General features: G+C 31.1%; 2 protein-coding genes across 2 annotated transcripts; one reads left to right on the forward strand and one right to left on the reverse strand.

Annotated features, from left to right (window-relative positions):
- Positions 1-8510: 8510 nt before the first annotated feature.
- Positions 8511-11289, reverse strand: LOC123214822 (protein NRT1/ PTR FAMILY 2.13-like). Its single transcript, XM_044634818.1, has 4 exons — positions 11034-11289; positions 10733-10950; positions 9641-10209; positions 8511-9538 (listed from the first exon to the last, which is right to left on the reverse strand). The coding sequence occupies exons 1-4, from the start codon at positions 11227-11229 to the stop codon at positions 8671-8673; spliced, it is 1851 nt and encodes a 616-aa protein (XP_044490753.1). The 5' UTR covers positions 11230-11289; the 3' UTR covers positions 8511-8670.
- Positions 11290-14903: 3614 nt separating this feature from the next.
- Positions 14904-16586, forward strand: LOC123214986. Its single transcript, XM_044635012.1, has 2 exons — positions 14904-15682; positions 15964-16586. Exons 1-2 carry the CDS (start codon positions 15123-15125, stop codon positions 16358-16360), a joined length of 957 nt encoding a protein of 318 aa, XP_044490947.1. The 5' UTR covers positions 14904-15122; the 3' UTR covers positions 16361-16586.
- Positions 16587-17821: the final 1235 nt, after the last annotated feature.

Consider the following 17821-nt stretch of genomic DNA (forward strand, 5'->3'; position numbering starts at 1 on the left):
TTCTAAAATTTGTCATGTGACAGTGGACTGCTGCGTAAATACCATGGGTTGGGGGAAAATTTACTTTTTTGAAACTGCAGGGGCGGTAATAGAATTGAAAATTACTGAGGGGGCAAGGGATAAATATTAGACCTGTTTGCAATAGAAATTTTCTTAGGGGTTAAATTGATATTTTTTACATATAGGGTTTCCCCACGTACAGTTTTCGAATTTTATATTTGTTTTTTCTGTTTTAAGGCTTTTCAATATGTTGTTTTCGAATTTGAGATTCAGTTTTTCGATTTTTGTGCCTTTTGGATACATTTTGCAATGTAATGACCTAATTTCACACAATATTTCAGTTTTTTTATTTATAGGATATACCGACTCGTATTTTTGAATTTCAGTTTCGTTTTTCTGAATTTCGTCGTTTTATGATATATCGATTCGTATTTTACAGATTTTCGAATAATTTTTTCGATTAGTGACATTTTTATGTATTTTAACTTATAGAGTTCGAATTTCGTTTTCGTTTTTTTGAATTTCACCGTTTTAGGATATATCGACTCGTATTTTCCAAATTTTGGAATGATTGTTTGATTGTTGTCATTCTAAGGTATTTCAACGTTTAGAATTCGAATTTCAGTTCCATTTTTTTTAATTTCACCATTTTAGGATATATCGACTCATATTTTGAAGATTTCTGAACGATTTTTTTATTATCAACATTTTAAGGTATTTCAAAATATAAAATTCAAATTTCAGTTCCATTTTTTCGATTTTCGTCCTTTCACGATATATCGATTCATATTTTCATATTTTCGGCTGATTTTTTGATTGTTAACATAATATGGTATTTCAACGTGTAGAATTTGAATTTCATTTCTGTTTTTTCAAATTTCACCGTTTTAGGATATATTGACTCGTACTTTCCAGATTTTTGAACAATTTTTTTATTGTTAACATTCTAGGGTATTTCAATGTTTATAATTCGAATTTCAGTTCTATTTTTTTTGATTTACGCTCTTTCAGGATACATCGACTCGTATTTTTTAGATTTTCGAACGATTTTTTATTATTGATCTTTTAGAGTATTTCAACGTTTAGAGTATTTCAACGTTTAGAGTTCGAATTTCAATTCTGTTTTTTCGAATTTCACTGTTTTAAGATATATCGACTCTTACTTTGAAGATTTTCAAACGATTTTTCGATTATTGACATTTTAAAGTATTTCAAAGTATAGAATTCGAATTTTAGTTTCGTTTTTTCGATTTTCATCATTTCAGGATAATAGATTAATATTTTAAAATTTTTGACTGATTTTTCGATTGTTAACATTCTATAGTATATCAACATACAGAATTCAAACTTCATTTTCGTTTTTTTGAATTTTACTGTTTTAGAATATATCGACTCGTATTTTTCAGATTTTCAAATGATTTTTTGTTTGTTCACTTTCTAGGGTATTTCAACGTATATAATTTGAATTTCAATTTCGTTTTTTTATTTTAACCGTTTTAAGATACTGAAATCTTATTTTTAAAATTTTGTCATTTCCTTTTTTATTGTTTTCTATTTTTCATTTTTTTATGTTTTTTTCATGAAGACATTTGTTTGCATATTTACTATTTATGAATGTTTTACGAATTTTTAAAATTGTTGCAGGATATTTCTCACAAAAGAAAACGTGTTGAAGGTGAGCTACGAATCCCCGATGAGTCCAGACGCTTCCGATAGATCTGATATGTCGTGCACAATGTACCGCATTATCTAGGATTATGTCTACACTAACCCCGGATCAACTACGATTATTTGAGAGAACATATTTCGGGTATCTCCTTCGTTTACCAGAAACCAAATTCTCTGGGATATTGGTTCATGCATTTCTACTACGACAACTACATTGGCCCTCCGCCAAAGACGAGTTTTGGTTTAGGTTTAATGGGGTTGATGTGAGATTTAGCCCGTTTGAATTTGCTCTGGTGACGGGCCATTCGTTTAACCGACGCACTGATATTTCTTCATATATTTCTCGCTCCTCCGGACATAGGATCAGGGATGCGTACTCTCAAGGTTGTCCGAAGGTGCAGTATCATGACCTAGAGTGTGTTTTTTTGTCGAGGTCATGGGGAGATGACGATATTGACGTTGTAAAAATGGTCTTGTTGTATGTTCTTCACATGATTTTATTGAGGAATGATTAACGAAAGAAGGCGTCTCTGAAATATTTACAGTTGGTTAATCATCTAGACGGGTTTAATTTCTACCCCTGGGGCATTGTCGTGTGACAGATGACGTACGAGTCTATATCACAGGCGATTCATCCTATCCATAGTTCTCTATCTTTTACTGAAGGCATAGTGCATAAAAATATGCAAATTGGGTTGTCAAATATAATTATCACACTTATGGATTATCATCACTGATCATCGAATCTTCTTAGAAACTCAATTGGGTATGCATAATTTCAATCCTATGCTTAAAAATGTCCAACATTTACAAAATAACAATTATCTCCTATTTTTGTAGGATAGCACAATTAAACTAAGATCTTAGTGTATCTACTTTCATTTATATAATTACTTATTAGTCTATGTCTCTTGTTTTATAAATAGCATAACTGAACAAAGGTATGGAGATGACATTTATTATTATCATACTGTAAATCAGCCAAGATCCTTCTATAAAGATTAGTAACAAATTTGTTAATTCAAAGAGTTATCATACTCTTATTTTTACTTGAATGTGAACTTAAATTGAAAGAAAATGTCCAATGCACTCAAAAGATGATCAAAGCGAAACTTAAAAGAAAAAACCTAGGTAAATAATTCTTAAAAATTCAAAGAAAGTTGAAATATAGGTAGTTGCTCTTGTAATCATTGTGTCTTAGCCTTGATTATACAAGCCATATGCATGTGAAAGGTCTTAGAATTTTGATTTTAAAATTTTCAACTTGGGTTAAAATATAACTTTTCAAACTTAAGGTATTAAACCAAAATTTCCCAAACTTTTAATATGCTAAAAAGACATTTTCAATGTTTTATACGAAAACTGCTACTTTTAAAAAGTTGTAAGGGCAAAAACTTTTTTTGGTAATTAGCTATCATTTTACCTTCCAGAACAGAAGAAAGTTATGCTTTGGTCTTCCAAAATTTGATTGATCTAATTTGGCAACTAAAATTTATAACTACTAGTGTAAAATCATATATGGTTTTCGAATTAAATTTAACCAATAAGACGAAGTTTGACAATTTATAATCCCGTTAAATTATTTTATTATTTGAAATACTCGTTTGTCTGTAATAAAAGACTAATTTCATAAATCCTACAACTTTAAATAAATATTTTTCAAATATAAGTCACATTTTTCAAATATAACTTTAAAAAGTTATTATATTCATTATTGTTCGCATAAAATTACATCTCTAATTTTACGTGGCTCTCGTTGGTGGACTTTTACCATCAACACTTAACACTATTGGAAAATGCATTATTTTTACTCTATTCAACGCTTATGTATAACATGTAAATTGATATAAATTGTTGAAATATAAATTTTGTAGTGTTATTAATTATAATAAGTTTGAACAAATCCGAGTTTCAATGGTTTAAATGACTTAAGTTACTTTGCCTTATATTTCAACATGCACAAATATAAAGCAGAACTTAGTAAAAATAATTTAGAGGCCCAGTCCAAGGGTGTAAGCCCTCTCTACCAATTATAAATGTAATTGGCAAACAAACTTCTTAGTAAAGGATGTGATACCGAATAACAAACTTTTTTTTTAATTTTTTTATTTTGGATTCTAAACATGGAATGTGAGAAGAGAGTAAAAATGAAAGTTTTTAGAACTTCCAGAAGTCGGTTGCAATATTGTTAAATGAAAAAGACTAAAGGGACGTTCGATTTAGAGAATATTTTATTATCAAAATTGAAAAATTACCTTAAAGTAAATTATTTTGAGGATTATTAGGTATAAATTATTACTATATTTAACAAAATTTAAAAAAATAAATAAGTATAAATAATTATTATGTTTGGTTATAGATATACTATTATATTATTTTACTTAAATATTCTTAGGTATAATTATTATAAAATATTTTTTATATTATTTGTTATATTAATTGAAAATGAGATTATTTTTGTTTTAAAAGATTAATAAATCAAAATATAGTTATAATAAAATCAAAATTACCTCAGTAATTTTTTAATATCTTAGTAATCATATTATCTTTTATATTACATATCACATAATAAATTGGTAATAGAAGAGTATCATAATTTTTTATTACATATAAATCAAATAAAATAATTAAAGTAATAAAAGAAAGATTACCGGAGTAATCTTTTAATCTTTTTAACTAAACGTCTCTAATTTTTTTTTTTTAAATAAAAGGGATAAATGTATTTTTGTAATTAAATTTAAATAAAAATATATTTGTATAAATCTTAAAGAGTTAGTAAGTTTGTTATATATACCCCTTAAGTGGGTTGTTTTAATTTGATGCTATATACAAATATTTTTAAATATAAAATTGAATATATAAATAATATATTATCATATAATTAAATATTATTTTATTTTTAATTTAAAATTATTTAATAATATAATAATATATCACTTATATATCTAAAATAATATAACAAAACTTAACTACGAAACTTTTGAACACTTATCCCTATATCCCTTACGTATTCCACTTAAAAGAATGAAATGATTTTGGGTTACCTTCCAACCCAATCATAATATAAAATTCCAGCTTGGGCTCATTCACTTTTAATTCCCACAGTATACGTTTGACAACCTAATCATCCATCATTTAAAAACAGTTATATTTATTATATATAGAAATAATGATACATTATTAAATAATTATAAAATAATATTTTTATTATTTATATATAAAATTATATATAATATTTATATACCTAACCTAAAGTACAACTCAAAGTTCCTCTTCCAGTATACATACCTACGTCATCTTCAATCTTCCCCACTTGCCTAATTGATCCCAGGCGCAACTTCATTATATATGTATTAACTATTCAGCTTGCCACCCATTTATCATCATCATCATTCATCAATCATGTCACCACCTTTTCTTTTCTACCCCCCCATGCCTAATCCTGTTATACCCACTTTGAAAAAACCTAATTGCTTTTGGATACATCAAATCAAAGCGTTCAAAAAAGAAGATCCAGTCAATAAGCTCTAGTTTGAAAAAAAAAAATTGCATATTCCTTTCCACCAAGTATTCCATAGTGCATGCGAGTGCAATATTTGACAGGCCACAGGTAACATGAGTTGATAATAATGGCTAAAGGACTTATTCCCACTCAAATTATACTGTTTTTCCAAATTTTTTTTCTTTATCTTCGAAAATCTCAAACACACACTTATAAATGGTTAAACTTAACTAAACTTTAACCCTTTAATATTTTATCTATTTTTATCTCTCTAAACCTTAAAATATAACAATTTTCCCTTCAAGTTAAGTTATGAAAAATAACAGTTTTCTCTTAAGGGTTTTTTTTATCTAGTGACGTCTTTGGTTACATCTCATTTCTCTTCCTTTGGTGGTCACTCTCTCACCATCTCTCCCTCCGGTCGACAATCATAAACCTAATGGAAAGATAATGTTTCGTCAAAAAAGATGACGCATTGTTTTTCTCAGGGAAGATGAATAGCTTCGTCTTTTTGATGAAGCTATAAGCTTTTTTCGACGTCATCCAAATGTCCAAATGAGAGAAGGCGTCAAGAGGTCTTTGTCACAGGCGATGATGTCAAAGATCTGAAAACTAAACTTTATGGGGGAATGTAAACTTTTAAAACTTAGCCTAGGATGAAACTTTTAGTTTTTAAGATTTATTAGGGAAAAAAGAGATTAATTTTCGTTTATTTTTGATATTACAAATGAAATGATGATTTTACTCTTAAAACCGTTAAATTTAACCGTCTATGAGTGAGTGTTTAAAATTTTCAAAGATAAAAAATAGAAACTTAGAAAAATAACATAATTTGGGTGGGAATAAGTCCTTTGGCCCGATAATAATGGATAAGTATAATAAAAATCAACCATACATTTGCACCTAATAAACAGTGACATTGTGTTCATATTTTGTGACTTTTCAATACAGAGTGTGTGTGGTTGAGATCAACATAAATAATAAGTTGCTGGTTGAAGAAAATTGTCAACGAGTGATTTGGAATCTTTTATATCCAGACGAAGATGAGAGGTAACAACCAGAATGCAGCAAATAGTGAGGACAAACAGGTACCATAAATTTATCAGCAGGTACATCAATGGGGAGGCCAATTCTTTCAGTGCAGGTCATTCTGAGTGTTTAGGATAAGCTATTAACTTTTCTATGTGCCATTCTTAGTCATTCATCACTTGATGATTCAAAATATTATCGGTAAGGTTGTCAATCAAACCAGACTGCACTTTAGTTTATCAATAATAGTATATTTATAATTTTTATATATAAATAATGATGTATTATCGTATAATTATATATTATTTTATTTTTAATTTTTAACTGTTCAATTATATAATAATATATCATTATTTATGTATAAAATTACCCACAAAAATTATACAAAATAACACTATTATGTGGACCTATAGATTGTGGATGTTGTTATCATTATATACTGTGACTATAACTTTCGCGGCACTTCCTGTTGCCCAATTAGTGAACAGCACTATGATTTACTAATGAATTCAAGAGTGAATCACACTTTCCCATCCAAAGTTTGATTTAAAGACCATTTTTCACCAATTAATATAGAAATCATACTTCTTCACCCAAAATTTACCCCATAAACAAAAAAATTAGAATAAATAGTATATCGTTATGTTAAAATAATTTATTGTTAAATAATAATTTAGTTTGTTTGCAAAATGTTCTAATTTTTAGGAATTTATGGAGAACATAATGTCTTAAGATTTGAGAGTTTGTAGAGAATATGATATTCTAAGATTTAGGAGTTTATGGATGAGTGGTCTAAACTTTAGGAAGTTTATGTTTTTTGTTTGGCTTATTTAAAGGCTTCAACATTCGAATAAAATCAAGTGAATAGGTTTTTTTTAAATATCTTTCTCTCTTATTTTGGTTATCAAGTTATGGGTGAGAGAGAGGAGAAGGTCAACGATTGAGGAAGATAGTGACAAGTGCAATAACTATTAGTGAGGGTGAGGGTGAGGGAGAGGAAAGAGAAATGGTTGACGAGTGTGAGAAATTAAAGAGGTGCAATGAGTGTTTAAAGAAAGTTAAGAAGAAAATAGATAATTATAAGAAAGTAGAAGAAAACCGACGATTATGGGTGAGAGAGAGGGGGCACATTGGGGTCATTTATTATATGCTTTATAATCTTTCTAGTTTTGAATTTCTCATTCACAATCAATAACTTAAAGGTCACAACAAAGTTGATAAAATTGTGTGTTTGCTTGAGTGGGAGTAAAAAATTGGGTTAAGAAGAGAGAATACCACAAGAAAAAGATTGCCGTTTGACTAGAATGATGCAATTCGATGGTTAATAATAGGATGGTACGGTGAAAATGCCACTTACTGTTGATCTATTTATTATTAATAATTAGTCACAGGCGATGTCTATTGACGATGATGTGAGGTAGCCATGATTTTATGATAGTGAAAGGCGAACCGACGCTTCAAATTTGTTGTCCCCAATACATGTATAAACTTAAAGCGACAAGTAAAACGCAGATTTCAAGGATCTACCATATATGCTAATGCCAACCTGTTAATATAAATAGTTTTTATAATTGTACAACTTACCTCCATTAAGACTTGCAAAAGAGCTTAGAGGAAGACGAAAGATACATGAACACTAATACGAGAATATTCTGTGAATAATGCTTGATGGTGGGCTCATTTAGGCAAAAATAGATTGCCCTACTTAAATAAGGGGGAAAATGTCAAGAGTCTCAAAGGCAAATGGCAGATGAAACCAAAGTATATTTTGTCATGGTTAAGTAGAAAGAAGCTTTAATGCAGCGCATGGCAGGACTAAGCAGCAAGGATGACCACCAGATAGGCATCAATAATTTCGTAGGCAGTAAGCGTAGTCGAGAATCCTCCAAACAAGTCATTTTCAATCGCTGCATGCGTAATTGCTCTGGTAGGATAATCTGAGTACCAGTAGAAAAAAATTCTAAATAAAAGACGGTAAAAGTTTAAATTCTTTTTATCAATATATTAAAACTAAAATTTTAATTTATATAGATTAATAATTATAAAACTAATTATTGGATCTAAAATTTTACTGTTTAATATGACGGGAGAATCCAACTCGAATAACATCTTTAGAAAGCAAAATCAAAAGAGTAATCTCTTCTTTGCACCACAAACTCGAAGACTACTTCATGCCCACTTATTTTTGCGCTTTAATTTTGGAAAGTATTCATTTCATGCTGCAGTGGATCAAGTTGTTGGGTCTATTTTCTGCTGATCAATTCACAATTTCAATTTCGAATGCACTCCAGAATCATGATGCAATAATTCATTGACAGTAAAGGCAGAATTATCTCTCTCTTATTTAAAGCTTGATAGGAGAGCCAAAACAAAGAGACAACGACTGATAAACAGTAAACACTATCCTATTAAGATTCTTCTGCAACGTTTCTACATACTATTACCGGCTGCAAGCTACATTATTTGTTCGATTAAACCATCTCAACCTTACGGAAGGTTTTGTGATCATCTACTTGGACACTACCCTTGTAACGATAACGATGTGCACAGTAAAGAAAATAGATAAAGTTAATGACTCCCATCCCGGCGATGAGAAAGTAGAAATAATCTACTCTTCCAGCATTGATGTCATTAGTCAACCAATCCGGGTGGCTATGGCTTCCAGTGAAAGCATGCAATGTGGTGACCAGCAAGCTGCTCAAGTAGCTTGCGCCTCCAAAGGAACAGGAAAGAAGGGAATTGGCTATACTTCTCATGTGATCGGGGAACTGTTGATTGAAGAATTCAATCTGTCCTATTATATTGAAAGCTTCACAGAATCCCATTAGTATAAGTTGAGGAGCTAGCCACAAAACAGACACGGGGGCAATGCCATGTAGGTTTGGATGAGAATTGGCTGCAGCCCTCCTCTCTTTTTCGATTAGTCCTGCAACAACCATGGCTAGAATTGAAAAAACCATCCCAATTCCGATTCTTTGCAGAAGAGAAATCCCTCCATCAAGCTTGGTGAATTTACGGAGAGATGGGACTATTAGGCGATCATAGATTGGGAGCCAAACTCCTATAGTGAGCATGGAGATAATGGTGATAGAGCCGGCAGGGATTTGAAAATTGGGTCCAAGGTGTCTGTCCATTTTCAAAGCTTGTAACACTGTAAAAGTTCCTTGTTGTACGATGGAAGTTAAGCAAATAATTCCAGAAGCCCATATGGGGATGATTCTTACTAGGCATTTGACTTCTTCTACTTGTTGGATGCTACAAAGCCTCCAATGATTAGTGGGAGATCCATCACTATTAAGCTCCTTATCGTCCACTATCATAGCGGCTTTGTTTAAGAATCTGATCAGAAAATATAAAATAGCAAGTAGAATTAATTGATTGGTACCATATTATGCAATCTAACAATATAATATAACACATTTCATGATAAAAATTTGTCACCTGAACTGATTGGTGAAAGGTAGCTTAGACAAAACAGTGTTTTTCAATGGAGGATCATAAAATATCCCATCAAACTCTCCTTCTGGAAGCTTAAGTTTTCGTTTCTTATAAGCTGAAACAAAAACTTGTGCAATGCCTGAAAAGATGCTTCCTTCTGGTTCAACGTATACATAAAGCTTTGTTCCAATGAAAAATAGAATGATTGAGCAGGCCATGAGTAAAGTAGGAATCCCAAATCCCAGCACCCAACTCACCGAGTTTTGAATATAAACCACCACAGTTAGAGTGAGCAAAATAACCACTGTGAATGTAGTGTAATACCAGTTAAAGAAGCTATTAGTTCCTCGAACACCTTCTTCAGTGGTTTGATCAAACTGATCGACACCAAACGGAATGCTGCATGGCCTAATTCCGCCGGTGCCGATTGATAAAAAGCCAAGACCCATTAGCAGAACACCCAGTTGAGTTTTGCTTGCACTTTTGCATTGACTGAGAGAGTTTTGTCCAACGTTGCATCTCGGGGGATGCAGCTGTGGCAACCATGCGGTTAACGTCACCGTTATCATTCCCTGACAATAGCCAATTTACAGATCATCACCGCTGTATTTTAATCTTGTTGTTAAAAGAGATGACAAAAGATTTGTCAATAGTTTGTGGTTTGCTGCTTAAAATGAGCAACCCATTAAATGATATATCAATTATACAATGAAAGCAGCCAAAGGGGAGAAAGGCGAAACTAAGACAAATAATGGTAAAAAAAAAATAAGAGTTCTTCTATAAGAAGAAAAAACTTTGACTTTCACGCAGCTATCATGTGACTAGCTAATAATATGTGATTACCAAACGGAACTATATGATTGTTGTCGTCCCCTTCAGCTTTGTAATCCACTAAATTTTCAACAAAGAAGAAATTGACGGTAACCAATCTCTCTCAAACCAAACGCATCTTTTACGGACCACAAAATTGTAAAGTTCGCCTACTCAGATATGGATGAGAACAGAAGTCTTTTCTCTTTTCTCATTGATTAACTATCGATGGTTAAATTTTAAGATGATGAAGTAAATTGTGAAGCAGAAAGAATGTTAATTTACCAGTAGATTTGCAAATGATGAAAAAGCAATAGTCTTAAATCTTCCGAGATAAGCATCAGAGATGAAGGCACCAAGCAAAGGTGCAAAATTGGAAATACCCATCCAGATATTCATAATGTTTACAGCCACAACCTGATCCAGAAAAAGCTCTTTCACCAAATAAACTGCAAAATTGGCCAGTAAGCCAAACGCTGCTAGCCTCTCGAATGTTTCATTTCCTGCATGCATACGTATCACTTTTATTCAGCAAAACAAAAGATTTAACCAAGAACCAGCTATAAAGACAAAAAGACATAGTGACCTAAGATGAAAGGCATGGATTTCCATCCTCCAGGCTTCTTCTGAGCTACTTTCTTCGAATCTGACAAACCCTTGCCATGACTTTCTCCTACTTCCTGTCCCCTCTCCGCAGGGGTGGACGTTACTGGGCTGTGAAAACATTTTGTCAGACAGTACAAGGAAAACGAGCTTGACTGGTTTTTATCCCCGGCCACCATGATTTTTTTCTCTAGTTTACCTCTATCTTCCACTCTTAACAATGCATGTGAAAGCTAGCCTCTAGGCAATAGCGCACACACATATATAGGACAGCAAGGGAAGGAAAAGACTCAAATGGTAGCAATTTGCCACCTCATCATCAATTTTATTCTTATTTAATAAAATTGTATTTATTTTTGTCACGAGTTACTTATAATATGAAAAAAGGAATTTATTATAAAGTTTAATTACATAGGCATATTAATACGTGTGTGTAATGGATACACTAGAAGAAGATGCATAAATGTGATTAAGAAAGTAGTGGAAAATAATGGAATGGGCGAGAAACTGATAAAAAAACAATATAAAAAGTAAAGACACGTGAAAATAACTTCACCTTGAAAGCTTCCACCATATCCACACACAAGAAATCTGAACTAAATTGTTATGTATTTGGGAGGTTGGCTTCCAGTGACTGGAAAGTGGGGGACCAATCCCTCCATAAACGTAAATGGCCTTTTCTGTTTACTCTTTTCAATGTACGGTGTACAGAAATTAATTAAAATGACAGTACGTAATAACTCAATTGAAAATTACTATATTAATTTGTATAATGTATTTTGTACTCACAAATTGCACATAAGTAACGTGATGGAAGGTGATGTTATGAATAATATCTATATTCTGTAAGGACCATATAAATAAAAGGTCAAAAACTTATTCCCATATAAGATATAATGAAAATTTAAAGTAATTTTTATTAAATTTTGAAAACTCAAAAATCCACTCATTTGTTAGTTTTCATGGTTATAATCAGAGTAAAATTATTATTTTTTTATTTTTATTTAAATAAAAAAATTTGATTTCTTTTTAACCCCTTAGTTTTAAAAACTAATCATTTATACTCTCAAACTTTGAAATATTCGTTTACATTCCAAACTTTGAATAAACAATCGCCCCTCCTTAAACTTTAAAACATTGTATTTATATTCAAAAAACTTCATTTCATCTTTTTGGAGATCGTTCTTCGAGACGTTACTCTCCAATGGCACCTCCCCTCCCTTCATTGTGGTTTTTTGAAGTGAAAACCATAGAAAATCTAATCAAAATGGCTGGATTTTCTTGCATGAATTTGTGCAAAAATTGTACAGATATATGTGCTAATGCACAGATTGGTCAAACGATGTAACACAAACGTGGGCATCATTCGTGCGACGCTCTCTAGCTAATAGATCTGTGTGAGAAAATGCAATCATTTTGATCAGATTTTTTGTGGTTGTTGCACTGAAAAACCGCCATGGAGGGAGGGGACATGCTGCTAGAGAGAAATGCTGTCAGAAATATGGAATGAAGTTTTTAGGGTATAAATATAGTGTTTCAAAGTTTGAGTTAAGGGAAAATTATTAATTTTTAAAACCAAAAGGAAAAAATAAATAATTTTTTTTTTGTTTAAATAAAAGTTTTTAAATGATGATTTTACCTTTGATTGTAACATCCAAAGTTAATAGATTGATAGATATTCGAGTTTTCGAAAATTAACAGAAGTTACTTTTGATTTTTACTATACCTTGGATAGGAATAAGTCATTGGCCTTTATATATTTATAATATTTTTATATTTTTTTAAGAGTTATCTTATTTTATAGATATAACAATCATTATCTAATTAGATGGTTAAAAATTAAAGATAAAAATAATATCTAATAATGTAATAATATATTATTATTATATGTAAAAATTATGTATAAAAATTATATATATATATATATATATATATATATATATATATATATATATATATTTATTTATTTATTATTCGGAGGATCTTTCACGTCTTATCAATAGAGTATGGTATGATACGAAGATATCTTTTACTGGTGGAGGCGGCTAGCGTGCAAACAAATTGACCAGAATCACACAATTAGGAGCCTATCCAGTGTTAATCAATAGTATAAAGACACAATTAAAACGGTGGTGGAGCCATCTTCACATAAAGCCAAGCTTCCTCAGGCGTCTAACTCTGAAATTTCTAAACCATATTGTTCGCATTCATTTCCACCAGACAAAACAGGTCCCTCTTGTTGATCAGAACTTGAAAATTACTAATTTCTTATTTCATTATTGAGATCAGAATTGTGAAGAGTATAAACTGACATCTATATGACCTAATGCTGATATTGTTGACTACTTATAGGGTTTTACATCCATAGTAAATATTGGAACCTAATTTTTTTATTTAAAAATTTTAATATTTCATTAGTTTTATTAACTCATTATTAATAGAATTAACAAATAATTATAAGTTTATCGTTGATGACAAAAACAACAGATGTCTACTTGTTGTGAATAAAATTACACCGTTTCACTAATAAGAGAAACTTTACATTTCTCTGGTTCAAAACAAAAGAACAAGGTTTAAACTATTTTACATACCTTCTTCTTCTAAATACAACAAGCTAACCGAATGGTTTAGAATCTTCAATCATGTGTCTCTTCATAAAATTAATTAAACTATTACATAAATGCATTGTACTTTTAAAGCCGGCTCCTATCAAACTCTAATTTAAAGATTAAAAAAGGATAATAATATAAAATGAATGGTGACGATGATGATGATAGAAGAGGAAAATTTCAGTGAAAGTTGGTTGTTGTTGAAACTAAGGTTGTTGCCCCAGAAGAGGAAAAAAAACCCTATAAAAAAATAATTATTTTTTAAATTTTAAGTAAAAAGAAATTATTATATTTTTATACTTAAAAAAAGTGATAAATTTTTAATTTTTTAATGTTTTAGTTAAATAATATTTTTACCTTTAATTTTATTTTAATAAAAAATAAATATTTAGATTTTTAAAAATTAATAAATAAAAATTTTACTATTTTACTAAATCTCAGGTGAAAAATAGTATTTTGACTTATATATAAACATTAATTTTTTTTTACCGTTAGTCCATTTTTATTTCTGATTTTTGAGTTTATGTTAATTTGTCTAATTAGATACATGATTCTTTTTATGAATTTTTGTTGGGAAAGCAACTAAAGCAAATTAGTTTGAAAAAGTTTTAAATATAGAGAGAATAAAAGGAGGAGGTTAAAAAGAAAAGACTGAGGGCAATTGTATAATTTTCGAAAAAAAGACGAGAAGAAGAGAAAGCCCAGCAGTGCCGCACGAGCCAATCTGCTTGCACAGCAAGCCCACCTGCGCGCGCACAGAAGTCACATGTGCGCCCACCACTCCAGTCCGTCTAATGCCATTTGTCATAAGCCGCGTATTTATGTCGTATCAGTGGACTGTTCTAGCACAGCCCACACACAGAGGTCTGACTTCTTTCAGGCCCCAACAGCAGCGCAACCTGATTTACGATCCTGTGGCAGCTGAATACTTAATTAATATGTTGGATTGATTATCAAGTTTTAATTTACAATGTAATTTGAATTTACCATGATTTCAATGGGTATTTGTATTTTGCATTGTTGTGAATCTTGTGATGATGAACTTAATTAATTAGCAGTTCTAAATCATACATATATCAAATTACATGTTTATTGAATGTATTATATGTCTATCAAAACTGTGTATAATATCATTAATCTTTTACTTAATGATTTATAGATGTGAAACTGTGAATTGCCATGAATATATATTAGGAACTAAATGTATTATAATATCGAAGACCCAGTTAAACGGATACATAAAGCGCTTGGCTTGGCAGTGGCAGTGGCAGTGGCAGTGCTAGTGCTGCTCCCCAAACTTCCTTCAAACTCGATCTCTTCTCCCAAATGTCAAACAGGACTTCGGTTATTCCTCCCCCACTTTGTATGCTTCTGCTCATCTTCAATTATTAATTGTTATTCGAAGACTACAATAATCTTTTCCACTAATGTTCACCGTATTTCTTTCTTCATCCTAACCACAAATGGCTGCCACTGTTTCACCAATAACCTTTGCTTTGTCTATCAAAAACCACCCTGTCAAGAGCCCATCAAAAAATTTTCTTTTCAATCCACTAATCACTGGTAAAAACACTACTAGACTATTCCTTGAGTCGAAGACTTTTTTCACGTTTCAAAACTCTCGTTCTCAACACTTGGGTCGTTTTGTTTCCTCGTATATACGCACAAGATTATCTTCATCTGATGGATTTCTTGATATTACCACTCAAGACAAAAAGATTTTGCCTTTCGCTGAGGAAAAGCCTTGGAAATATCTTTTATGGGTACTTTTCTGGGCTTCTTTATCTCTTGTTTGGTCCGCTGCATCTAGTGATGCTAATGCTAGTAGTGCTGCTGCTGACTCCATTAGAGCTTCAGATTTTGGCCTCAAGATCGCCACTGCTTTAAGGAGCTCCGGCTGGCCTGATGAGGTTGTTGTGTTTGCTCTTGCTACGCTTCCTATCGTTGAGCTTCGTGGGGCTATTCCTGTTGGTTACTGGATGCAACTGCACCCTATGTTGATAACCGTGTTATCTGTTCTTGGGTTAGTTTTATCTTCTATTTCTTGGCTTTTTTCCTTCAATCTGTCAGGATTTATTCATTGTGCTAAGTAGATTGACAATAATGATAAATTTATACAGTCCCTTTAATCGTAAATTCATTTGTTTGACACTAAAGAGCGACATTTCTTTCTTTCTTTCCTTCTCTAATCCTTGTTCAACAATATTTAGATTGTTTGTTACCATGATTTTTGGCGCAGAAGTAGATAATAGTTGAAACTAGTCGTCAGCTTGAATTTGACAAATTTTGGAGCTTTCATTGTAGGAACATGATCCCTGTGCCATTTATTATACTTTACCTGAAGAGATACCGGTCTGCATCTGGGTTCCTTGATTTGCTATTTAAGAGGGCTAAGGAGAAGGCTGGTCCAGTGAAAGAGTTTCAGTGGCTGGGGCTTATGCTTTTTGTGGCAGTGCCATTCCCTGGAACAGGAGCCTGGACAGGCGCCTTCATCACTGCCATTCTTGACATGCCATTCTGGTCGGGCCTGTCAGCCAATTTTGTTGGTGTTGTACTGGCAGGGCTTCTGGTGAACTTGCTGGTGAACCTTGGTCTCAAGTATGCCATTATTACAGGCATCATTCTCTTCTTTATATCCACTTTCATGTGGACTATCCTTAGAAAAATTAACTCGTCTTTGAGCTCTTCAGATCGATGTTAAATTAGCTATCGAAATTTTTTTTGTCTGCTATTTGATTCTGTCTACACTGATCGGTTATAACTCTATATATGCATCCATCTGGAATTTTTATTTTGAAAAGGCACCATGTATCTCTGCAAAGCACCAACTGGTATCTAATTCTGTCTTTGCCATTTACTTCTCCATTTACTGCTTTTATACATGTAAAGGCAAGTTATCCTAAGTGCCTAGCACCCTTAAACATAGGCTGTCTCTGTGAATAAATGAAAAATGGTATTTTTGTATATGTTAATAATTCATAACCCGCACAATATATTTAAAATATATTCTAACATCTCCGTAAACTCAATTAGGCAAAAAATTTGTTCAGTTGAACTGACATCAGGGAAGAAAGTCGCTCTTTGGAGAGTGGAGTGAAAATGTCAAGAGTCAAACCTGTAGGGGAGGTGGTTGTGATGAGAAAGAAAAAGATTTCACCCTAATTTAAGGGGAAAAAAATCAGTTTTTAAATCTGAGGAGTGCATGAGAAACTTTTCGGCAATAATACCATGTAAATTTATAAATAATTGTATTTTTGAATGTATTAACATTTAATACATTCGGATGACCCGTGAATTACCTAAATCCTATATATAAAAAATAAAAAATCAATGCACATCACTGATTTATAATGGAAAACAATATATTTAATTTAAAACTTATTTTGGGCCAAATGACTATGTCCCATCCATGGTTTGATGAAATGATAGATTCTCGTTTTTTAATTTTAAAAATATCAATTTCTTACTTATTTACTAAAGTCAAACGATAGTTTTAATAATTTAAAGGTATTTATATTATTTTATTTAAATATCATAATATAAAGTGTAAATAAGATGTAAATGTCATTTTTTAAAACTTATTAGAGAAATAAATATTTTTATTATCTTATTAAGAAAATTATCATATTCATCTCATATATTTAAAAAAATATTTATAGTCTTGATAATTTTAATATGATATTTATGTCTCTAATTTTTGTATTTATTTATTTCTTTTGAGATATAATTATAATATTTGAAGCTATTAAAAGACAGATTAAAATTTTAAAATTTTTAAAATATTGTCAAACGTTTTGGAATTTTTAAAACCCTCCTAAAATTATAAGAAATTAATTTTATTTCAGACATATGATTATATGTCATTGACACCTTTATTTATATTTATACTAGTATTTTTTTATTATTTTTAATCGAAATCTTATAAATTAAGGGTATACAAATTATTTAATAAAATTTTGGAATATAGTGTTATTTAGATAGAAGTTGTTTTTATTTTTTTTAAATATGTTTAAAAAAAAAAACAGATGGGCGGAAAAGTGGCTTTTTAAAACTTAAAGGGTGGGAATGTTATTTTATCAACCGTCAGTGGAGAACAAGGATGTCGCCTTATATTAATAGCATAATCAACCAAACACAGCCCAAATAAAGAATGGACCGGACA

The sequence above is a fragment of the Mangifera indica genome, chromosome 4, assembly GCF_011075055.1.
Source record: "Mangifera indica cultivar Alphonso chromosome 4, CATAS_Mindica_2.1, whole genome shotgun sequence".
Lineage (NCBI taxonomy): Eukaryota > Viridiplantae > Streptophyta > Magnoliopsida > Sapindales > Anacardiaceae > Mangifera > Mangifera indica.

Bases quoted from the DNA above. Each gene is read 5' to 3' on its own strand.
- LOC123214822 (XM_044634818.1), bottom strand. From the start codon at position 11,229: ATGGTGGCCGGGGATAAAAACCAGTCAAGCTCGTTTTCCTTGTACTGT. The intron at 10,210-10,732 runs GTAAATTAACAT...GGCTATTGTCAG, and splicing joins CATCATTTGCAAATCTACTG to GGAATGATAACGGTGACGTT. The intron at 9,539-9,640 runs GTGACAAATTTT...TTTTCTGATCAG, and splicing joins CCTTTCACCAATCAGTTCAG to ATTCTTAAACAAAGCCGCTA.
- LOC123214986 (XM_044635012.1), top strand. From the start codon at position 15,123: ATGGCTGCCACTGTTTCACCAATAACCTTTGCTTTGTCTATCAAAAAC. The intron at 15,683-15,963 runs GTTAGTTTTATC...CTTTCATTGTAG, and splicing joins ACCGTGTTATCTGTTCTTGG to GAACATGATCCCTGTGCCAT.